General features: G+C 38.4%; 1 protein-coding gene across 1 annotated transcript in view; it reads right to left on the bottom strand.

Moving 5' to 3' along the window:
• LOC128685519 (CLIP domain-containing serine protease HP8) overlaps positions 1–20,438 on the bottom strand; it is a 34,176-nt gene extending 13,738 nt beyond the window's left edge. Inside the window, exons 1-6 of the mRNA XM_053772092.2 lie at positions 20,321–20,438; positions 19,984–20,062; positions 10,574–10,704; positions 10,345–10,468; positions 7,652–7,763; positions 4,536–4,738 (exon numbers count right to left, since the gene is read on the bottom strand). Coding sequence (XP_053628067.1) covers positions 4,536–4,738; positions 7,652–7,763; positions 10,345–10,468; positions 10,574–10,704; positions 19,984–20,062; positions 20,321–20,329 — 658 coding nt within the window. The 5' untranslated portion in view covers positions 20,330–20,438. The remainder of the gene's footprint in view (positions 1–4,535; positions 4,739–7,651; positions 7,764–10,344; positions 10,469–10,573; positions 10,705–19,983; positions 20,063–20,320) is intronic.
• Between the last annotated feature and the right edge of the window lie 4,661 nt (positions 20,439–25,099).

Below are 25,099 nucleotides of genomic sequence, written 5' to 3' on the forward strand. Positions count from 1 at the left end.
GTAGGTTTAAAAATGTAGTGTTAGAGTGTTCAGCAGAAGTTTGTGGTTACAGGAAAGTGGGTGCAGGAGGGAAGAGGAGCGATTGGTGGAATGATGATGTAAAGAGAGTAGTAAGGGAGAAAAAGTTAGCATATGAGAAGTTTTTACAAAGTAGAAGTGATGCAAGGAGGGAAGAGTATATGGAGAAAAAGAGAGAAGTTAAGAGAGTGGTGAAGCAATGTAAAAAGAGAGCAAATGAGAGAGTGGGTGAGATGTTATCAACAAATTTTGTTGAAAATAAGAAAAAGTTTTGGAGTGAGATTAACAAGTTAAGAAAGCCTAGAGAACAAATGGATTTGTCAGTTAAAAATAGGAGAGGAGAGTTATTAAATGGAGAGTTAGAGGTATTGGGAAGATGGAGGGAATATTTTGAGGAATTGTTAAATGTTGATGAAGATAGGGAAGCTGTGATTTCGTGTATAGGGCAAGGAGGAATAACATCTTGTAGGAGTGAGGAAGAGCCAGTTGTGAGTGTGGGGGAAGTTCGTGAGGCAGTAGGTAAAATGAAAGGGGGTAAGGCAGCCGGGATTGATGGGATAAAGATAGAAATGTTAAAAGCAGGTGGGGATATAGTTTTGGAGTGGTTGGTGCAATTATTTAATAAATGTATGGAAGAGGGTAAGGTACCTAGGGATTGGCAGAGAGCATGCATAGTTCCTTTGTATAAAGGCAAAGGGGACAAAAGAGAGTGCAAAAATTATAGGGGGATAAGTCTGTTGAGTGTACCTGGTAAAGTGTATGGTAGAGTTATAATTGAAAGAATTAAGAGTAAGACGGAGAATAGGATAGCAGATGAACAAGGAGGCTTTAGGAAAGGTAGGGGGTGTGTGGACCAGGTGTTTACAGTGAAACATATAAGTGAACAGTATTTAGATAAGGCTAAAGAGGTCTTTGTGGCATTTATGGATTTGGAAAAGGCGTATGACAGGGTGGATAGGGGGGCAATGTGGCAGATGTTGCAAGTGTATGGTGTAGGAGGTAGGTTACTGAAAGCAGTGAAGAGTTTTTACGAGGATAGTGAGGCTCAAGTTAGAGTATGTAGGAAAGAGGGAAATTTTTTCCCAGTAAAAGTAGGCCTTAGACAAGGATGTGTGATGTCACCGTGGTTGTTTAATATATTTATAGATGGGGTTGTAAGAGAAGTAAATGCGAGGGTCTTGGCAAGAGGCGTGGAGTTAAAAGATAAAGAATCACACACAAAGTGGGAGTTGTCACAGCTGCTCTTTGCTGATGACACTGTGCTCTTGGGAGATTCTGAAGAGAAGTTGCAGAGATTGGTGGATGAATTTGGTAGGGTGTGCAAAAGAAGAAAATTAAAGGTGAATACAGGAAAGAGTAAGGTTATGAGGATAACAAAAAGATTAGGTGATGAAAGATTGAATATCAGATTGGAGGGAGAGAGTATGGAGGAGGTGAACGTATTCAGATATTTGGGAGTGGACGTGTCAGCGGATGGGTCTATGAAAGATGAGGTGAATCATAGAATTGATGAGGGAAAAAGAGTGAGTGGTGCACTTAGGAGTCTGTGGAGACAAAGAACTTTGTCCTTGGAGGCAAAGAGGGGAATGTATGAGAGTATAGTTTTACCAACGCTCTTATATGGGTGTGAAGCGTGGGTGATGAATGTTGCAGCGAGGAGAAGGCTGGAGGCAGTGGAGATGTCATGTCTGAGGGCAATGTGTGGTGTGAATATAATGCAGAGAATTCGTAGTTTGGAAGTTAGGAGGAGGTGCGGGATTACCAAAACTGTTGTCCAGAGGGCTGAGGAAGGGTTGTTGAGGTGGTTCGGACATGTAGAGAGAATGGAGCGAAACAGAATGACTTCAAGAGTGTATCAGTCTGTAGTGGAAGGAAGGCGGGGTAGGGGTCGGCCTAGGAAGGGTTGGAGGGAGGGGGTAAAGGAGGTTTTGTGTGCGAGGGGCTTGGACTTCCAGCAGGCATGCTTGAGCGTGTTTGATAGGAGTGAATGGAGACAAATGGTTTTTAATACTTGACGTGCTGTTGGAGTGTGAGCAAAGTAACATTTATGAAGGGATTCAGGGAAACCGGCAGGCCGGACTTGAGTCCTGGAGATGGGAAGTACAGTGCCTGCACTCTGAAGGAGGGGTGTTAATGTTGCAGTTTAAAAACTGTAGTGTAAAGCACCCTTCTGGCAAGACAGTGATGGAGTGAATGATGGTGAAAGTTTTTCTTTTTCGGGCCACCCTGCCTTGGTGGGAATCGGCCGGTGTGATAATAAAAAAAAAATAAATAAATATATATATATTTATATATTATATATATATAGTATATATATATATATGCAAAACAACCACAGTGAAAGAATAGAGAAATTCCAAGCGCTTTCGTGACTACTCACATTATCAAGGAACAATCTGAGTAGTCACGAAAGCGCTTGGAATTTCTCTATTCATTCACAGTGGTTGTTTTGCATATTCTGAAATCACCTGTTTACTGTGATCTTATTGTACATATATATATGTTGTGCCGAATAGGCAGAACTTGCGATCTTGGCTTATATAGCAACGCTCATCTTGCCATATTGACCAAGTGAAAATTTGTGTTTGCAATAATTTCGCCAAAATCATTCTGCACCTAACGAAAAAAAAAATATTTGATAGTGTTAGCTTAGCACTAAATTATTGTAAACGTATTTAAAATATATTTAGTTGGGTTAGGCTAAAATAAATTGCTCTTGTTATAAGGTTAGATAAGTTTTCTAATATTATTTTGGGGCAAAATTAAAATTTTACATTAATATTAATGAAAAAACTATATATTTAAACGTATAAGAGAAAATTTCAGAAAGGACTTAATTTTAAATGAGTTCTTGCTAACTGACCAGTTTTACATATTCGGCACGATATATATATATATATATATATATATATATATATATATATATATATATATATATATATATATATATATATATATATATACATATATTTCGGCACGACATTATATATATATATATATATATATATATATATATATATATATATATATATATATATATATATATATATATATCAATGACAACACTGTGCTAGCCAAGGATTTGAACCCATGTTGATCTGGCCTGCCTCATGGTAAGCGAGAACCACATGACGCTTTAAACCACAGGACCACCCAACCCTACAAGAATGGCGCAGCCAGCACACAGCTAGCTGTTGGGCCGCCGTCCAAGGGCATACGGAGGTGTGGGAGCTTTTAAGCTAATTTCATTCTCATCCCTGTTTGGTGTACTAGCCTCACGAGCAGCAGTTATATATTATTGAAACCACGAACGAGTGGTCGTGTGGTTTAAAGCGTCATGTGGTTCTCGCTTACCATGAGGCAGGCCAGTACAACATAGGTTCGAATCTTTGGCTAGCGCATTGTTGTTATTGATCAATAGCACTCGTTCGTGGCTACAATAATATATAAATGCTGCTCGTGAGGCTAGTACACCAAACAGGGATGAGAATGAAATTAGCTTAGAAGCTCCCACACAAAAGTGTGCCCAACAGCTAGCTCTGTGCTGGCTGTGCCATTCTTGTAGAGTTGGGTGGTCCTGTGGTTTAAAGCATAATGTGGTTCTCGCTTACCATGAGGCAGGCCAGTACAACATGGGTTCTAATCCTCGTAATTCTTGGGTAGAGTATTAGGTGGGTTTCACTGGGTCGGGTGTCGTCACACGTGTGTGAGGTGTAGCTATGTTATAGTGACGTAATGGTGAGGTGTAATCTTGACCCTTTATATGCCTTTGATGTTTTTCTTATAGTTCCTTGATAATGTGAGAAGTCACGAAAGCATTTGGAATTTTGCTATTCTTTCACAGTGGCTGTTTTGCGTATGTATATATATATATATATATATATATATATATATATATATATATATATATATATATATATATATATATATATATATATATATATATATATATATATATATATATATATATATATATATACCAAACTGCGGCAGGCCAGGATTTAACTCCACGACACAATGTTCCGCCTGAAGAGACAACACAACGTATCTGTCACCCTATCCACTACACCATCGATCCTACAAACATGAGCCTAGTGAACTAGCCTTGTTTCATGTTGCGAGGATACTCGTGGCAGTGGATGTTCAAGGATTAATTTCAGCCTCCTCCTATTTGAATACCTGCCTCAACCAGCAGTATATACAGCAATGAAAGCACGAAACAAGTGGTATTGAATCATTCACCAAACTGCGGCAGGCCATACAAAAACTTTTTTACATATTATATCTTTACGAATGAGTACTTAAATAAACTCATTGGTATTTAATCATCACATCACATAATATACGACTGGAGCCTTTGGAGCCTTCAGGTCACTCTGTAAGATGGATAAACACTCGAATTTGGTCTAAGAGTAAATTCTGTAGATATTTAATAAATTAATTAAAAAAAAACTCGTCCTTCCAGCTCCAATATATTGTACACATGAAAGACTATCAAACGTACTTTACTGACTTACCTGCAGAAAGGTCTATTGGTTTGTTTAGTCTTATCAGACCAATATCATCAGAAAACTGTACTCGAGTGTTATAGTCAGGATGAGTTATGATTTCTTCAGCAGTGAAGTTCTGGGCAGGGGGTACACATTTTTCATCCCCCTGGAGTGTTTTTTCACAATCTGGGTCAGTTTTTGTGTTCCACTCTCCTAACCGGATAAGCGAACTGGAATAAAAGTGACAAGTAGAGTACAACAATGTTTGATGAACTTATTACCAGGATACAGAAAATATGCACTATGGTAATTATACATCTTATAAATACAGTACTTAAGAGGTTCTGAATTTAATTCTTCAATGTTCAACTTTTTACTTTACTACTAATGCTCCATTTAATATTATTTCTTTAACCTGAAACATTTTTTTGTAAAGGAAATGCGCATTTTACATTTATCTGCAGCAAAGTGTTTTAAACTTTTAAGTATAAGGATAATGGTAAACCAGCCAGGACTTATACACTGTCGACGAAAACTGAACTTGTCTCAATATATTGTACAGCAACATTGTATCTAGCACCTATGAGAACATAAGAACATAAGAAAGAAGGAACATTGCAACAGGTCTACTGACCCATGCGGTGCAGGTCCATGTCCCCTCCCCCCGGATAAGCCCAATGACCCACCCCCCTGAATTAGCTCAATGACCCACCCAGTCTGGTTACCTTCACTCAAGGATGGAGCACGGCACCAGACCTAGCAGCACAAGCTAGTCAGGTTCAGGGCCATCAGTCTATCCTCATAGGGAAGATTTCTGATCCATGGGATCTTCTTTGTCTGTACGTTTTCCAGAGCATTTATATCCATTCTGTAATACGGTGACCAGAACTGAGCAGCATAGTCTAAATGAGGCCTAATCAAGGATATATAGAGTTGAAGAACAACCTGAAGACTTCTATTAAGTTATATGTGGCATAGTTATTTACCTGTTCAACATTTAGAATTTTGCATTTGTCAATATTAAACTGCATCTGCCACTTCTCTGACCATTGCATCAGTCTAGTCAAATCATCCTGTAGTGCTCCAGTGTCCTCATTAGAATGAATTGAATGTCCTATTTTGGTGTCATCAGCAAATTTGCTTATGTCGCTATTTATTCCCTCATCTATGTCGTATATGTAAATTGTCAACAACAACGGGCCCAACACTGACCCCTGAGGAACACCGCTTGTGACGTGCCCCCATTCTGATTTCTCCCCATTTATGCAAACTCTCTGCTGCCTATTTGTCAGCCATGCCTTTACCCAGGAAAAAATTTCTCCTCCTATTCCGTGTGCCTTAAGTTTCCTCTATAGCCTCTGGTGTGGAACTCTATCGAAAGCCTTACGGAAGTAGATATACACAATATCATATTCATTACCATGATCTACCTCCTCAAACACCTTAGTGAAAAAAGTTAGTAAATTCGTAAGACAGGAACGCCCCTTTATAAAAACCGTGTTGAGATTCATTAATCAATCTGAGCCTATCAAGATGGCTACGAATTGCTTCGGCAATTACTGATTCCATAAATTTTCCCACTATGGAGGTAAGGCTTATTGGTCTATAGTTCGAAGCCAATGACCTGTCACCTGCCTTGCAAATAGGTATTACATTTGCCATTTTCCACTTATCAGGCACTATGCCAGTTTGTAGTGATATGTTAAAAAGATTAGCCAAAGGTATGGTAAGTTCCTCTTTACATTCCTTCAACACCCTTGCAAACAGTTCATCAGGAAATGGGATTTGTTAGGTTTTAGTTTCTCTATTTGTCTGAGGACCATGTCACTAGTTACTGCAATCGTGCATAGTTTATTGTCATCCTGTTCTACATAATCTATTATTTCAGGAATATCGCTAGTATTTTCCTGGCTGAAAACTGAGAGGAAGTAGGTATTGAGAATTTCACACATATCCTTATCACTGTTAGTGATCTGACCAGAGTTACTTTTAAGTGGGCCAATCTTACTTCTGTATACCTGAAAGAACCCTTTTGGGTTAGTCTTTGAATCTCTTGCGACCTTAGCCTCATGATCCCTTTTTGCTTTTCTTATTCTTTTCTTTATTTCTCTCTTTAATTGAATATATTGATTTCTTAACTGACCATCCCCTCTTTTGATATGCCTTTATATGCCTCTTTTTTGACCAATGAGATGTTTTAATCTATTGTTCATCCATTTGGGATCATTTTTGTTAGATCTGATTTCCCGATTCGGAGCAAAAGTTGTCTGGGCAGCTAGAACTATGCTCTGAAAACGTCATATTGGCAACCAAGATCACCTACCTGACCCATAGTCAGGACATCCCAATTTAGCCCACCCATGTAATTTTTCAGTCCCATGAAGTCGGCCAAGCGAAAATCTGGGACATAGATTTGATTGCAGTTATCTGAGTAATTCCATGATATATTGAAACTAAGTGATTTGTGATCACTTTCCCCAAGCTCATCATTAACCTCAAGATTATTAATTAGTGAATCTTTGTTGGCAAGAACCAAATCAAGCAGATTGTTTCCTCTAGTTGGTTCTGTCACAACCTGTTCTAAAACTCAGTCTTGAACTGTATCAAGAAAGTCACTAGACTCAAGATTTCCTGTCATATTGTTCCAAACCCTTCCTGTTGACCCTATCAGTGTGGAATAGTTTATAACCCTGTATGTTGCATTCAGAAGGCATTTCTCTATCTTTCAGGTTGAACCAGGTCTCTGTTATACCAATAATATCTATATTACCTACACTTGCAAGTAATCTTAGCTCATCTATCTTATTTCTTAGACTCATACTATTTGTATAGTAAACCTTAAGGGAGCTAGTCACTCGTTGTCCTCTACTATCTCTCTTTGTTTGTTGATCAATTGATTTGCCATTACTATCAACTTTATTTTGAATATTGTCTTTTAAACATATCCCTGAGGTATCCCAGTAATAACTTCTGTTTTTAACCCTAATGCTGCAGCCTGATTGTTTCGCACAAACACCCATACCTTATAATCTATCAGTTTAAATTCCTAGACAAGTCATCAATTACCCTCTCAATCGAATTGGCTACTGCAACCACTCCATCCCCAGATAATATAATAAGACAGCTTTAAACTCAGTACTTACAGTTTCGTTCCTTCTAATACAGAATCATGCAAACAATGGGCAGCAGTAAGTACGTATAGTTCACTAATAATTGACCCGCCACACAGGAACTCTATCTCTTGAGCTCCAGGGCCTGTAAAGACAAAAGTTTTATTAGTATTGGTAGAATTACCGACAATATGTTAATTAAAAGGATACAAATGCAACGAATGTGACATTTTATTGTGGCAAAGTTTCGATAACGGTTTGATAAAGCTCCTGGAGAGCGAAACGTTGCCACAATAAAGTGTCACATTAGTTGCATCTGGGTCCTTTTACTTAACAAAGACAAAGGTTTTGTAGTAAAGTGTTGCATAACTCATGCAAGTTGCTTTAAGATTAGAGTTGAACATCAATAATATCCAACATTAAAATTATGTTGCACAATAACTTTTCAGTATTTTTTTTTCATTACCATGGAGCGACGTGATGCCAATGAAGGTCTTATATCCCAGGAACTGGACCTACCCTCCCCGTTCCTGAATAAATCTTAATTTCATCTTATACTTTAAGGGGCTGTGATTATAATAAACAGAAACATTTGCCTAAGGTGTTATAAAAGAATCTGAAAGTAATTTTTTGCAGCTGATACCTCAGGGAGATAATTTATGATGAAACCCTTTTATAATCCAAGTGTTTTCTTCAACACTCCGGTCGTCTCCCACCGAAGCAAAGAGACCAGAAAAAGACGTAACACTTTCATCGTCATTCACTCCATCACTATTTTGTCTGAGACTTGCCGACACTACAGTTCAGGTGTCCCTCCAACCTACAATATCCCCACCTCTAGGACTTAAGTCCGGCTAACCAGTTTCCCTTCCTCAGACCCCAACAGCATGTTAAATAATGAAAATCGCTTGCCTTCAGTCACTCATTTCTAATATGCTAACACATGCTTGTTGGATGTTAAAGTTCTTCAGACACATAACACCTTTACCCTTCCCTCCAACCTTTCCTAGGACAACTGCTGTCCCTCCTTCCATTTTGCTCCATCCTCTTTAGATGTTCAAATCAACTCAATAATTTTTTCCTTAGCCATCTGCATAATATCCTAGTAACCCCGTACCTACCATTAATCTCCATATTATGAATCATCTGCAAAATATTTGCAAATCACATTACCCACAGACATGACATCTCCACTGACTCCAGTCTCCTTCTCGCTGAGGCATTCAATATCCATGCTTTATACCCATATAAGAGTCTTAGAACCACTCTATTCTGATACAATACCCAATTTTGAATCCAAAGTCGACGTTCTTTGTCTCCAGAGATGCTTCGGTGCACTACCCAACTTTTTTCCTTCGTCAGTTCTTTGGTTCACCTCGTCTTCCACAGACCCGTCTGCCAAAAAGTCCACCCCCAAATATTTGAACACATTCACTTCTTCTATACTTCATCAGCAGATTTTTTGTGTTACCATTACCACCTTGCTCTCTCCTAAGGTGACTTTTAATTTTCTTCTTTTCATACCTTCCGTAATCGGTCCACAAACCTTTTCAACTTCTCTTCACCATCTTCGAAAAGCAGAGTGATATCAGCAAAAAGCAACTATGACAACTCTCACTTTGTACTAGATATTTTTGATCTTTTAATCCTACACTTCATCCCAACACCATGTATCCCTGTCTAAGGCCTACTTTTACTGGAAAATTATCTACCTTTCTCCTACATACTCTAACCAGAGCCTCACTATCCTCATAAAATTTCTGAACTGCTTTAAGTAACATACCACCTTTACCATACTCTTGCAACATCTGTCTCATTACTCCCCAATCCTCCATATCATATGCCTTTTCTAAATCCGTGAATGAATGTATCAAGTACTTAAGTATTCTTTTTACCTTAAATCATTACCAAACCTCTTTCTATACAAAGTTAAATTAAAGGCCCTATTATCATTTACCCCAGGTACGCCAAACTTTCCCTGTACTCCCTATACAACAGTTTCTCCCACTTTAGCTTTTAGATCCCACACTACAATTACTCCCTAACTGTGTTCACAGTTACCTATCGATTCATTTAACATCTCCCAAAATATTCTGTCTCTCGTTAGACGTGGTTTCGAAACCTGCTGAATACGGTCTTTTTCTACACGTGACTCCGCTTGTTTCTGCGTGGTGCATTGACACAAAAATCTCTTGTGAGGTGAGAATATACAGGAGGAGATTGAATTAGCTTGTAGCCATGCTCGAGGCACATTGATGTGTCCTGCCTAAGAGTAAACATGGCTTGTAAACCAAGCTGCCCAGCTTTTGTGGCTTCTGTGGCCGAGTGGTTTAGAGCGTCACTTAGAGAAAGAACCAGGATTCGACATTATGTCACTCCTGTGACATGATGTCGAATCCTGGTGTCTGTCTATATATGTAATAAGATCTCAGTAAACAGGTGATACCACAATATGCATATATATATATATATATATATATATATATATATATATATATATATATATATATATATATATATATATATATATATATATATATATATATATATATATGCCTCGGTGGGAGACGACTGACTTGTTGAAAAAAAAAAAAAAAATATATATATATATATATATATATATATATATATATATATATATATATATATATATATATATATATATATATATATATATATATATATATACATACAGAAAGATATGTAACGTAATAATATGAACTTACGTAAATAACCTAAAAGAGCCAACCATGGATGACTGCCAAGTGGTGCCGGTGTCCCCCCAATAATTCTGTCAAGACTTGGGCCGTCACCACATTTCCTGGGCAACAGTGACTGAGGACAACACACCTGTCATAAAAAAAATATATTAAATGATACAAAAAGAATCCAACAGTGTTCTAAACAGAATGCCATATAGAACGTACGACATTAAACACGTTGAGAGGAATTTACCTTGGGATCTCTTTCAAAAGTGCAAGTAACGCTCTGCAGCGCTGCAATATTTTCTTTGGTAGGGTTTCTTAGTAAGTGATGAAGCTTCGTACATTGTGACAGTGGAATACAGTTCCATCGGCAGGTAGCGCCTAGTAGAACAGATGTGTGTTTTTTAGTTCAAGATTAAAGTTCAAACATTATTTTGAATTTCAATAAACCTTATAAATTAAATATTATTTCAAGTCTGTATTTAATATCACCTGTTCATGTATTTGAAATTCATGTGTTTAATGGAGAAAAATAACGCTGTAACGTGACTTCATTACTTTTTACCACAGGTTCCTCAGCTTCGCAGAATTCAGTGTCATATCTTGTGAAAAATTAATTTCAAAGGATCAAATATTAATAGAACCCGTATAAACAACAGCAGTATAATCGATGGTACATAATTGAGTGGTGGAATAAAGCCCGAGGTAAGGATAAGCACACTACAGGCAACTGCCAATCAGAACTAAGCAATTAAAAGTAATTAATGCAAATGAGATTTTAAATAATTTTTTTGAGAAGGGCTGTCACAATTATTGTGCAGTTTTTGACCTGATCATGAATTACCCGCCATACAACAACGGGATCGAGCATAGAAATTTCACAACTGATGACAGGAGTGAACAATAACTTCCGAGGTGCCGAATCCCTCCTGATTTTAGCTGGTGAATCCTGACCAATTCATTGTTCCTACTGATAAAGTCAACCAGAGTTCTCTAAACCTCCAGAGTGGCATGAACATCAAAAATCTTTGAAGATATTGCCAGATCAACAACCCACAGACATACCATTATCGATGAAGGCATCTACAGAATTCCTGGTGGGTACACAGTATGGTAAAGCTGCAGAGAATCCTTAACAAAAATATGCCTGCAAGACACATAGCTACTGCTTGGTCATTCACAGAGAAAAATATGTATATTTCATAGAGTGAACAAAAGCTGAAATAATCAAGAAGGAAACAGGACAAATTCTTTAAAAAATGTTGAAAGAGTGAGTGCAAGTGACCCAGCAAGTGGACGGCACCATCGCTTCATTATGGCGGTATATTGTTAACTCAACCCAGCACAAAAGCTGTTAGGTAAATGGACACAAGTGCAACTAATATGACATTTAATTGTGACAACATTTCCCTCACCAGGAGCTTTGTCAAACAGTTACAAGTTTGACAAAGCTCCTGTAGAGCGAAACGTTGCCGCAATAAAATGTCGCATTAGTTGCACTTGTGTCCTTTGATCTAACACATTGTTGGTAATTCCACCAACGTTAGTACAAGACAAAAACTACATAGGACAAAACCGACCCTGATAAAATCCGCGCAGGATAAAACTTACCATGACAAAAAAGAAAAAGAAGAAAAATCTAACCAAACTTAACCTACCTAAATACAACCTAATTTAACCTAACCTAATCGAATTTAACGTAATATAATCTAATTTTAAAATACTTTCATCTAATGAATAATAGGTCTCATTTCCGAGGAAGGAAGAATTCACAAACATTGTAAAGTCTCAGCTGGGCGAGAAAAGAGCAGAGTAAGTCAGAAGAGAGAATGAAAGAATGCTACAAAGACACGTTTGTGATTAGCAAGATATTTATTTAGGATATGTCTTGCCCGCCAGAGACTTTTTCAGTCCAGTACAGAATACGAGAGACTGAGTTCACATTATTGTGGAGGTCAGGTGAGACGAGGGTTCAGGTACGTTAACAGGAGAGGTACGAGTGGGACTCAAAAATGACTATTTTGCTTGGATAAAATACGTTGTGGCAATACTTTAGAAATTATTAAAATCCCTTTCTGGAGTTATAGTTGTTTGGTACTGAGTGACAACCAAACGCCGTCTCTTGTCAAGATGAACTCACTGATGACTGGTTTGATATTCTTCAAGTCCATGAGATCTCCATTAATGATGCTAAGTGTTGTTGTGTTCTTACACTCTCTGTGGGACACGTCTGAAGGTATCCGCAACAAAAAAAAATTATTTGTCATATATGGTATGGTGTAAACCCCAGAACTGGTTTCATATTGTAGTCTATTTATACTAGCTGGAAAACCCCTAATAGTGTTAGAAGAAAGATAAGCTATTTTCGTATAACTCACAGCAGTGTAGTTCAGTATGTTCTCAGAGGTTCAAATAACAGGCAGAACAATGACTATCTCCACTGTGCGTTATTGTCAATCTTCATTTTATCTGCCTTTTTCCTACACTCAGTGATAAAGAATGGGAGGAGAGAGGGAAAAAAGCAAGGAAGTCATATATATAATATATATATATATATATATATATATATATATATATATATATATATATATATATATATATATATATATATATATATATATATATATATATGGAGGGATTGGTGTTTTTATTTAATAATGTATGAAAGAGGGGAAGGTACCTAGGGGGTGGCAGAGATCATGCATTATTCCATTGTATAATGACAAAGGGTACAAAAGAGTGTAACAATTATAGGGGAATAAGTCTGTTGAGTATACCTAATAAAGAGTATGGTAGAGTTATTACTGAAAGATTAAAGAGTAAGACAAAAAGAAGGATCGATAATGAACAAGTAGACTTTAGGAAGGAAAGGGGGTATACCAAGTGTTGATATTAATCTATATAAGTGAACAATATTTAGAACTATCGGCAAGCCTCTGGTAAGACAGTGATGGAATGAGCGATGATGGAAATATATATATATATATATATATATATATATATATATATATATATATATATATATAGATATATATATATATATAGATAGGTAGTAGGGTAGTAGACAGCAACCACCCAGGGAAGTACTACCGTCCTGCCAGATGACTGTGAAACAGAAACCTGTAACTGTTTTACATGATGGTAGGATTGCTGGTGTCTTTTTCTGTCTCATAAACACGCTAGATAACAGGTATATCTTGCTACTCCTACTTACACTTTGGTCACACTTCACAGACACCCACATGCATATATATATATATATATATATATATATATATATATATATATATATAAATCTAGGTTTTTCTCCTTTTTATAAATAGCTCTTGTTCTTCTTTATTTCTTCTATTGTCCATGGGGAAGTGGAAAAGAATCTTTCTTCCGTAACCCATGCGTGTCGTATGAGGCGACTAAAATGCCGGGAGCAATGGGCTAGTAACCCCTTCTCCTGTAAACATTTACTAAAAAAGAGAAGAAGAAAAACTTTATAAAACTGAGATGCTTGAATGTGCGTGGATGTAGTGCGGTAGATAAGAAGCAGATGATTGCTGATGATATGAATGAAAAGAAGTTGGATGTCCTGGCCCTAAGCGAAACAAAGCTGAAGGGGGTAGGAGAGTTACGAGGTGAGAAATAAATGGGTTAAATCTGGAGTATCTGAAAGAGTTAGAGCTAAGGAAAGGGTAGCAATAATGTTGAAGGATTAGTTATGGAAGGAGAAAAGAGAATATAATATGTAAATTCAAGGATTATGTGGATTAAAGTAAAGGTTGGATACGAAAAGTGGGTCATAATAAGCGTATATGCACCTGGAGAAGAGAGGAATGTAGAGGAGAGAGAGAGAAATTTTGGGAGATGTTAAGTGAATGTATAGGAACCTTTGAACCAAGTGAGAGGGATAATTGTGGTAGGGGACCTGAATGCTAAAGTGGGAGAAACTTTTAGAGAGGGTGTGGTAGGTAAGTTTGGGGTGCCAGGTGTAAATGATAATGGGAGCCCTCTGATTGAACTTTGTATAGAAAGGGGTTTAGTTATAGGTAATACATATTTTAAGAAAAAGAGGATAAATAAGTATACAAGATATGATGTAGGGCGAAATGACAGTAGTTTGTTGGATTATGTATTGGTAGATAGAAGACTGTTGAGTAGACTTCAGGATGTACATGTTTATAGAGGGGCCACAGATATTTCAGACCACTTTTTAGTTGTAGCTACACTGAGAGTAAAAGGTAGATGGGATACAAGGAGAATAGAAGCATCAGGGAAGAGAGAGGTGAAGGTTTATAAACTAAAAGAGGAGGCAGTTAGGGTAAGATATAAACAGCTATTTGAGGATAGATGGGCTAATGAGAGCATAGGCAATGGGGTCAAAGAGGTATGGGGTAGGTTTAAAAATGTATTGTTAAGAGTGTTCAGCAGAAGTTTGTGGTTACAGGAAAGTGGGTGCGGGAGGGAAGAGGAGCGATTGGTGGAATGATGATGTAAAGAGAGTAGTAAGGGAGAAAAAGTTAGCATATGAGAAGTTTTTGCAAAGTAGAAGTGATGCAAGGAGGGAAGACTATATGGAGAAAAAGAGAGAGGTTAAGACAGTGGTGAAGCAATGTAAAAAGAGAGCAAATGAGAGAGTGGGTGAGATGTTATCAACAAATTTTGTTGAAAATAAGAAAAAGTTTTGGAGTGAGATTAACAAGTTAAGGAAGCCGAGAGAACAAATGGATTTGTCAGTTAAAAATAAGAGAGGAGAGTTATTAAATGGAGAGTTAGAGGTGTTGGGAAGATGGAGGGAATATTTTGAGGAATTGTTAAATGCTGATAAAGATAGGGAAGCTGAGTTTTCGTTCCTCAAGCCTGAGTAGTTCCCCCTTTTGTAGTTTGGTTTTTCCCACCCTATTCCTACTGCTCTCTCCACTTGGAGCTCAACTATGTAGTCGAAGCACAGAACCACATGATCACTAGCTCCCAGGGGCCTTTCATACATGATATCCTCGATGTCAGAACTACTCAAGGTGAATACAAGGTCCAGTCTTGCTGGTTCATCCTCTCCTCTCTCTCTGGTAGTGCCTCTAACATGTTGATGCATGAGGTTTTCCAGTACCACATCCATCATCTTGGCTCTCCATGTTTTGGGACCCCATGGGGCTCCAGGTTTTCCCAGTCAATCTCCTTGTGATTGAAATCACCCATAACTAGTAACTTTGCTCCCCCCATGTGTGTGCTCTCCTGGCCACCTCGGCTAGTGTGTCGACCATTGCTCTGTTGCTCTCATCGTATTCTTCTCTTGGCCTCCTGCAGTTCTGTGGTGGGTTGTACATTACTGCAATTATCACTTTATGTCCCTCAGACTGGATTGTTCCTACTAAGTAGTCCCTTTCGCCCGTGCCGTCCATTCCTTCCATTTTCTCAAACCCCCACTGGTTTTTAATGAGCAGTGCAACTCCTCCTCCCCCTCTCCTCCCTCTGTCTTTCCTGAGGATTTGATATCCGGATGGAAAGATTGAATCTGTTATTATTCTGGTGAGTTTTGTTTCTGTGAGTGCTATTATGTCTGGGGATGTCTCCTTGATTCTTTCGTGCCACTCCTCATACTTATTTGTTATTCCATCTGCATTTGTATACCACACCTTCAACTTCTTTTCTAAGATTGTGGTCTGGGAGGTGTATTGGGGTTGGGGAAGTGGGTGACCTGATAAGGAACTATGGGTGGTTGCTGTGGGGGTGGAGTTTGTAATGCAGTGGGTGGGGGCATTGGATGTGGCATGGGCATTTTGGTTTAGAGTGTTTGGTTGCACTGGGGTTGACCTGGTTGGGAGGCTTCTATAGGAAGTTGTGAGAGAGGCTGTATTTGATCTTCCTCTGTCTGGGATCTCATATCTGTCTTCTCCATCCCCTCTCTTTCCTCTTTTCGCCTTTGTACCATCTCTCTCAGTTTCTGCCTTTCTGCTTGTGTTCTGTCGCAGTCGAGATACACCTTCCTGTATGCTGGCATGTCCCTTAATCGTGCTTTCTCCTGCAGGATCCTGTTCTGAGTCGATTCTGCCTTGAAGGTCACTTTCACTGGCCGGGTTCTTTTTTTTACAAACCCCCCTATTCTCTGAAAATTTTCCAGCTAGGTCATGTCGTCTTCTCCTATTGCTTTCATGATGCTTTCAATTGCTTTTTTCCCCTTGTTTTCTTGCTTCATATGTTTCCCCTTCAACTTCCTGGAGCCCATACACAAAGACTGACCTCACCCTTTCATTCTCCCACTGCATATCCCTGTGTATCCCCTCATTCAATTTGATTTCCTCCATTTCAGCTTTCCTTTCTTCAGTTTCACTAGCTAATGTACTTGGGCTCAGTGGCCTGTCATTTTCCCTTCTCGGCTTTCCGTGGGCTCTGGTGTGGTCTGTTAGGGCCTCCACATATAGCTTAGCTCTTTCATTTACTACAGTCTCCATTGATTGAGCTTCTACATGCAGTTTTCCTAATTCTTTCCATACAGTCCCCTTATTTGTGACTGAGGTAGCAGTCTCTGTTGTCAATCCCAAAATGTTCTTTAGTTCTTTAGGCTGTTTCAGATTTTTCAGTTCCTCTTCTAAACTCTCTATCCTGGTCTCTGCTGCTTTGACTTGCACCTCCCACTTCCTGCTTTCCATGTCTATCCTCTCTTCCATTCTCAAGCTAAGTTCTTCCAGTTTCCTTTCCCATTCATGTTCCCTTTTTGTGAGCTCTGCTGCCCAATCTTCCTTTGTAGTTTCCTCCTCCTGTCCCTTGGTTTTTCTTGTTGCTCTGTGGCAACCCATTTTTGTTTTATCCTGATTGCCTCAGAGTGGGAAACCTATGTAATTCTGTATGTTAGGTTAGTATTGTGTATGTCAGTGTGGGGGGGGAGGTAGAGGAGGAACTGTGGCTATGTGGGGGAGTAGTGTTAAGGAGGGAGAAGCAAGTGGGTGAGTGGGAGAGGGAGAGGGGGAAGGAGGGAGAGGTGGGGAGGGTGAAAGAGGGAGGGGAGGGATCAGGTGAAGGAGTGAGATGTCGGTGGGGGAGGGGGGAGTGTATGTGTGAGTCTGGCAATGTGTGTGTGTCTGTATGTGTGAGTCTGGCAATGTGTGTGTGTGTGTGTGTATGTGTGAGTCTGGCAATGTGTGTGTGTGTGTGTATGTGTGAGTCTGGCAATGTGTGTGTGTGTGTGTTGTGTGTGCATGTTGTGTGTGTGTGTGTGTGTGTGTGTGTGTGTGTGTTGTGTGTGTGTTGTGTGTGTGTGTGTGTTATATGTGTGTTGTGTGTGTTGTGTGTCTGTGTGTCTGTGTGTGTATGTGTGTTGTGTGTGTGTGTGTGTGTGTGTGTGTGTGTGTGTGTGTGTGTGCATGTGTGTGTGTGAATGTGTGTGTGTGTGTGTATGTGTGAGTCTGGCAATGTGTGTGTGTGTGTGTGTATGTGTGAGTCTGGCAATGTGTGTGTGTGTGTGTTGTGTGTGCATGTTGTGTGTGTGTGTGTGTGTGTGTGTGTGTTGTGTGTGTGTTGTGTGTGTGTGTGTGTTATATGTGTGTTGTGTGTGTTGTGTGTCTGTGTGTGTATGTGTGTATGTGTGTTGTGTGTGTGTGTGTGTGTGTGTGTGTGTGTGTGTGTGTGTGTGTGTGTGCATGTGTGTGTGTGCATGTGTGTGTGTGTGTGTGTGTGTGTGTGTGTGTGTGTGTGTGTGTGTGTGTGTGTGTGTGTGTGTCTTGTGTGGTGTAATGACTGGCCGAAACTTCTTGTGACCTGACCACAACCCTCCTGGGACTTGACCCTCGCACCATCTCACAATGTTGCCCTTAAAAGTTTGTCCCACCACCTAGCTTATAGTAATACTCGCCTTGTGTGTGTGTGTGTCTGGATTTAAGTATCAATTATTGCTGGTTATTATCCTGTTCCATGTTCACATTGGGAGAGGACTTCCTAGCTTCCTAAGTATTCTTACTGCTAATAACTACTGGAATTAATACTACTCTACTCCTCGCTGGACCCTACCTTCTCACACTCGTCAACACTATATTCACTATATCTATGCTATTTCTATTCTAATTCTGGTAATAGCTTGCAGGAGTGAGTGACCAGTATCAAACAGTATGCAAGGCCAGCCAGGGCCTTCAACATGCAAACCACAAATAGGCGAATGAAACTTGCGCTCAATGGGTGCGGTGACAATGTGCCAGCTGCTGATGACGAAGTCGTCGTACGTAGGCCTTAAATCCCTATCTTGGAGATCCTTCACCTGTGATGTTTATAACCATATATTCTCATACATCCCGCTTCCTCACGGGATTTCACTCTTCACTGATGATAGTATACACTTCACATTATGTACACTTCACTTTATATGTATAATGGCACACAACTTGTCGTGACGTCACTTTTTCAGGCCTACCGCTGCCAATGTGGCAACAGCGCCTAAGACCCCCAACGGTTTGCGCTTTGAAATATTTTGATTTCAGCTTTCCTCTTACTTTTTTTAACTAATAACTTTAATTATCACTCTAGTATTGTTCACTGACGTTCCACTACCACTGATTACCGCTAGCTGTTATTGCAAGCCTTACAACCCTAAGGTTCTCGGAGCCTTCTTACCCACGACTGCACCCCATGGACCCACGCGTTAGTGTATAATTTTCTCTGTGTGTGTGTGTGTGTGTGTGTGTGTGTGTGTGTGTGTGTGTGTGTGTGTGTGTGTGTGTGTGTGTGTGTGTGTGTGTGTGTGTACGTAAACCCTCAGTCGTGAAGAAGAGTGTTAATTTTGATATTTTTAAGCGCTTGCGTAATTTCGGGTGGTTTCTTTAGGTTTTTAATATATATTGTAAAAATCACCGATGCCGATACTTCTGCGCACCGCTGGTAGATAGTACAATGATACTAACGAAACGGTTTGAAGAATACTTGTTTATACAGTGCAGGATATATTTTAAAAGATACGTTTGGGTCAGGAACTTAGTTCCCTTCATAATGGCGGAACCGTCAAAGGATATAACAGTAATCAAAGTTTGAAATCTCTCTGTAAAATCTTTCTCGAATTAAAACATGGTACCAAAATTAGGAATGTTCAATATTATTTCATTTATCGGAAGACTATAAACCCTATATGATCCTACTTAATTTCCTAGGGTAGTCTAAGCCTGTTGTTCCGTGGATCAGCTCCTGTTGCCTCTGTTCCTTTAGCAGTAAATAGGTACCTGGGAGTTAGTCGACTGGTGTGGGTCGCATCCCGAAGACAAGATCCCACTGGAAATAGGACAGTCCCCAGTGACGCACTGACTTTATTGGGTTATCCTGGTTGGCTAATCCTCCGGGGTAAAAATTCGGTCAAGATGTTATCTCAGGTCGAGGTGTTATACAGCGCCTTGAGAAGTGCGAGGTAATCAGATGGGAGTGTTATGACGCCTGACACTGGCGTCATATAACAGCCACTGAGGGAAGGGAGGGTGGGAGGGATGGTCGATATAACAATGAACAGAGATCATATGCATGTTAGTTGGTGTATGGCGCTCGTCACAGTAAACCAGCGATAGAAAGTTGAAGACTTCCAGATGAACGTTCATAAGTGACTAACAAAAATATTGGGATGAAAAGAATCATTTACGAATGCACTTAGAGGTTCCCCTTAAGGATAAATAACAAGAACGAAAATCTGCATAGGCCTATACTTACGCTGGGTTGACGTCAGCTGCAGCAGCAGCAGCAGCAGCAGCGCGATGCTCCAGGCTGCCAATCCACACACAACCTTCAACTTATGAAAAATATTTTTATCTAATTAAACATTTCGATTAATTATTCTGAAGATGTTCTCACAGTATTTTCTCGTATGTTAGAACGCCAATGATAAAGACAGAAATGTGTGACAAAGGAAAGTGTGCTTTACATATACTACTGAATTATTAACCAAGGTTTGTAATCCATACACAAATTAAAGGTATAGTACGATGGGCCAAATTTCACTCTACAAAATAATTTACACACAAAGTAAAAACAATCCAACTGTACAAACCTGGTACATCACGAGCTGACACTGTTAAACTAACTTGACCACAAAGGGAACGCTTTCACAGAGCAAGAGTTACTAGCGACAAAGAGAATCACCTTCCCTCTTCCACCGCCAGTTGTAACTGAAAAGAAAACGGGTTGTGTGGCATTGATATATGCAGGAGCTGCAGTTGCCTATTCCAGACCTCTCAAATGAATACATGTTATACATTCAGTCATGAATCGCATTTTTTAACAAGAAGAAAATATCCAACAGTAATACACTTGAATATGTATTGAATTTATATAAGTTGAAGAATAATTATAAACACATACAAACAGTACGGCAACATTACCAAAAGTTTCCTATTTCTCAAGTGAATATCCACCAGACATTCTTGGCTTGAGGTGTTGTGTATATACCCTGTGAGATCCCTCTGCATTACACTAGAAGTGTATATGTATATATATATATATATATATATATATATATATATATATATATATATATATATATATATATATATATATATATATGTATATATATATATATATATATATATATATATATATATATATATATATATATATATATATATATATATATATATATATATATATATATATATATATTGTTTTTGAGAGCTTTACGAATTTGTAGTCCTGAGTTCATAGATGAGGAAATATCCAAAATTTATGAAATAGGTAATGATTTAAAATACCCAAGAAATGTAATTGATAAATCTTTTAAAGTTGCTAGAAATACTTTTTACAATCCAAAATGGGACAACCAACCTTATTCAACTAAAAATATGTTGGTTCTCCCTTACCATGAAAACTTGGTTGATATGCCTTCTCTTCTTAAGACTTTTAATATTAAAGTTGTATTCAAAAATCTTGATACAGTAAAAAAAAACTTTTGATAAAGAATTCCCCCCCCAAAATGCTGATGGATGTGTCTATAAGATTCCTTGTAAAATTTGCGATAAAGTTTATTACGGTCAAACTGGTAAAAATCTCGAACTAAGATTAAAACAACATAAATATAGCATTAGAACTGGACAAGATTCCAATGCTCTATTTATTCATGTAAGAGATTTTAACCATCCAATTGATTTTCAAAAAGTTGAGAAAGTAGTATCAAGCAAGTCCATGGTCCACAGGAATGTAATTGAATCTTGTTTCATAAAAAGCAGTTTTGACAATAATATGAATATTTCCTTTGGTTTATATAAATTAGATCCATTTATAATTAATAGAATTTGGGAAGAATTTAATAATACAGTGGACAAATAATAATTTTTAAATTTTCTTGGGTAGAATAGTTTGTTGGTGAGTTGTGCAAAGGACCTATCCAAGTTGGGTCGGCGCGCGTCAGGTGTTTAACCGTTGTGGGATCTGATAGTGAGGTGTTGGCCAGTCCCCTTATATAGCTTCCTTGGATGCTTCACTTTCATAGTTCCTTGATAATGTGAGTAGTCACGAAAGCGCTTGGAATTTCTCTATTTTTTCAGAGTGGTTGTTTTGCATATTCTGAAATCACCTGTTTACTGTGATCTTATTGCATATATATATATATATATATATATATAGATATATATATATATATATATATATATATATATATATATATATATATATATATATATATATATATCGCTGAATAGGAAAAGCTTTCGATTTTGAGTGAAATAGCAACGCTCTTCTCGCTGAATAAGAGAAGCAAAAATTTGTGTATGCAATAATTTTGCAAAAATCATTCTGAACCTAACGAAAAAAAATTATCATTGTGTTTGTGTATTACAAAATTGTTAACTTATCTAAAATATATTTAGTTGGATTAGGCTAAATTAAATTGCGCTTGTTATAATAAGGTTAGACAAGTTTTCTAAGCTTCTTTTGGCACAAGATTATTAATTTTTACATTAATATTAATGAGGAAAAAAAATATCTTTAAACGAATAAGATAAAATTTTAGAAAGGACTTAATTTTAAATGGGTTCTTGCTAATTGACCTATTTTACCTATTAGGCACGACATATATACACCCATTCCTCTAATGCAAATGTGACTTCCATAGTGTAGGGAAAGGTAAACAAAAGAGTTTCCATGAATATTATTCAAATCTCTCTTTTGTCTGGCGTTTTTATTATTTTTTTTTTGCATCAGTTTTACGTCATGATAAAGTTTTCCTGAAATGCAGGAAGGAAATTTTGAAATATTTTTGTTGACATTTTTATTAACCTGATTAAAATTATAATTATTATTTTACTGTTGGAACTTTTCGCTCACCAGGAGCTTTGTCAAGCCGTTACTTGGAGAGTGAAACGTTGCTACACTAACATTATTGTTATTAATAGTAGTAGTAGTAGTAGTAGTAGTTGTAACAGAAATAGTAGAAGTGATATCGTAATATTAATAATGGTATTGGTAGTAGTAGTAGTAGTAATAGTAGTAGTAGTAGTAGTAGTAGTAGTAGTAATAGTAGTAGTAGTAGTAGTAGTAGTAGTAATAGTAGTAGTAGTAGTAGTAGTAGTAGTAGTAGTAGTAGTAGTAGTAGTAGTTGTAACAGAAATAGTAGAAGTGATATCGTAATATTAATAATGGTATTGGTAGTAGTAGTAGTAGTAATAGTAGTAGTAGTAGTAGTAGTAGTAGTAGTAGTAGTAGTAGTTGTAACAGAAATAGTAGAAGTGATATCGTAATATTAATAATGGTATTGGTAGTAGTAGTAGTAGTAATAGTAGTAGTAGTAGTAGTAGTAGTAGTAGTAGTTGTAACAGAAATAGTAGAAGTGATATCGTAATATTAATAATGGTATTGGTAGTAGTAGTAGTAGTAATAGTAGTAGTAGTAGTAGTAGTAGTAGTAGTAGTAGTAGTTGTAACAGAAATAGTAGAAGTGATATCGTAATATTAATAATGGTACTGGTAGTAGTAGTAGTAGTAATAGTAGTAGTAGTAGTAGTAGTAGTAATAGTAGTAGTAGTAGTAGTAGTAGTAGTAGTAGTCGTAGTAGCGACTGTAGTAATAGTGGAGGTTGTAGCAGAAATAGTACTTATAGAAATATAATAGTAGAGATGGTAATAATAGCATTAACAGCAGTTGTTATGAAGCAACCTAATGTGCTAATAAAATAATGGTCATTTTGGTGGGCTCTTAAATTTAGCGTAACTTAAATTTTAATCTCTATATATTTATTGTTTATATTTGTTCATAACTGAAGCTGAGATATGATGGATGCAAGAGTAAGAAAATGTGAGGAGTGTGTTAGATGTATACTTTATGATATTAAAATATGTATTTTAATATATTCGATGAAGCAGGTGAGAGAAGCGTGGGGAGACACCACTCCAAGGTTGCAAGGCTGGCCAGGGTTGCAAGGCTGGCCAGGGTTGCAAGGCTGGCCAGGGTTGCAAGGCTGGCCAGGGTTGCAAGGCTGGCCAGGGTTGCAAGGCTGGCCAGGGTTGCAAGGCTGGCCAGGGTTGCAAGGCTGGCCAGGGTTGCAAGGCTGGCCAGGTTTGTTGGTCCGCTAGGGTTTTAGTTCTGGTATGGTTGTAGGTCTACCATGGTTGAAGGTGTATCAAGATTGTAGGACTGTCAGGAGTGTTAGGCTGAGAAGTTTGTAGGTCTACCATGGTTGTAGGCCTGTCATGGTTATAAATCCGACAGGGTTGTGTGTCTGCCAAAACAGTAAGTCAACAATGGTTGTAGGTCTATCTTGGTTGAAGGTGAGCCAGGGTTGTAGGCATACAGTGATTGTAGCTGTTCTATGGTTGTAGGTACACTACGATTGTAGGTTTACTATGTATGTAGGTCTACCATAATTGTAGGTATACCGTGGTCGTTGGTCTACTATGGTTGTAGGGCTACCATGGACGTTGGTCTACCATAATTGTAGGTCTAACATGGTTGTAGGCTTACAATGCGTGTAGGTCTGCCAGGGTTGTATGTTTGCCAGGGTTTTTGGTCTGCCATGGTTGTAGGTCTGCCATGGTTGTAGGTCTACCATGGTTGTCGGTCTACCATGGTCGAAGGCATACCATGGCTGTAGGTCTGCCATGATTCTCGGCGTGGCAGGGTTGTAGGTCCGCCAAGTTAGTAAGTCTACCATAGTTGTAAGTCTGCCAGGGATGTATGTCTACCATGGTTAGTGGTCTACCATAGTTGTTGCTTTTATAGGATTGTACGTCTGCCATGGATGTAGGTCTACCAGGGTTGGAGATTTGCCAGACTTGTAGGTATACCGGGTTTGCAGGTCTGCCAAGTTTGCAAGTCTGCCAGATTAGTAGGTCTGCAATGGGTGTAAGTCTACCATGGTTGTAGGTCTGTTAGGACTGTAGGTCTGCCGTGGTTGTAGCCCTGCCATGATTGTAGGACTGTAGGGGTTATAGTTCTTCCATGGTTGTAGATCTGCCAGTGTTGTAGGTCTGCCGGGTTAAAAGGCCTACAGGGATTGTAAGCCTGGCCGAACTGTAGTTTTGCCAGGATTGTAGGTCTACATGGGTTATATTTCTGCCAGGATAGTAGGTCTGCAAGGATTGAAAACTTGGCAGTGTTGTAGGTCTGCCAAGATTGTAGGTCTACCAAGGTTGCAGGTCTACAAAGGTTGTAGGACAGTCATGACTGTAGGTCTACTATGGTTGTAGGTCTACAGGTATGTAGGTCTTCCATGATTATAGGTCTGCCATGGTTGTAAGTCTGATTGGGTTGTAGTCCTACCAGGGTTGTAGGTCTACCATTGTTGTAGTTCTGCCAGGATTGTAGCTCAGCTATGGCTGTAGGTCTGCTAGGGTGTATGTCTA

This window comes from Cherax quadricarinatus, chromosome 8 (genome assembly GCF_038502225.1).
Source record: "Cherax quadricarinatus isolate ZL_2023a chromosome 8, ASM3850222v1, whole genome shotgun sequence".
In the NCBI taxonomy this organism is placed as follows: Eukaryota; Metazoa; Arthropoda; class Malacostraca; order Decapoda; family Parastacidae; genus Cherax; species Cherax quadricarinatus.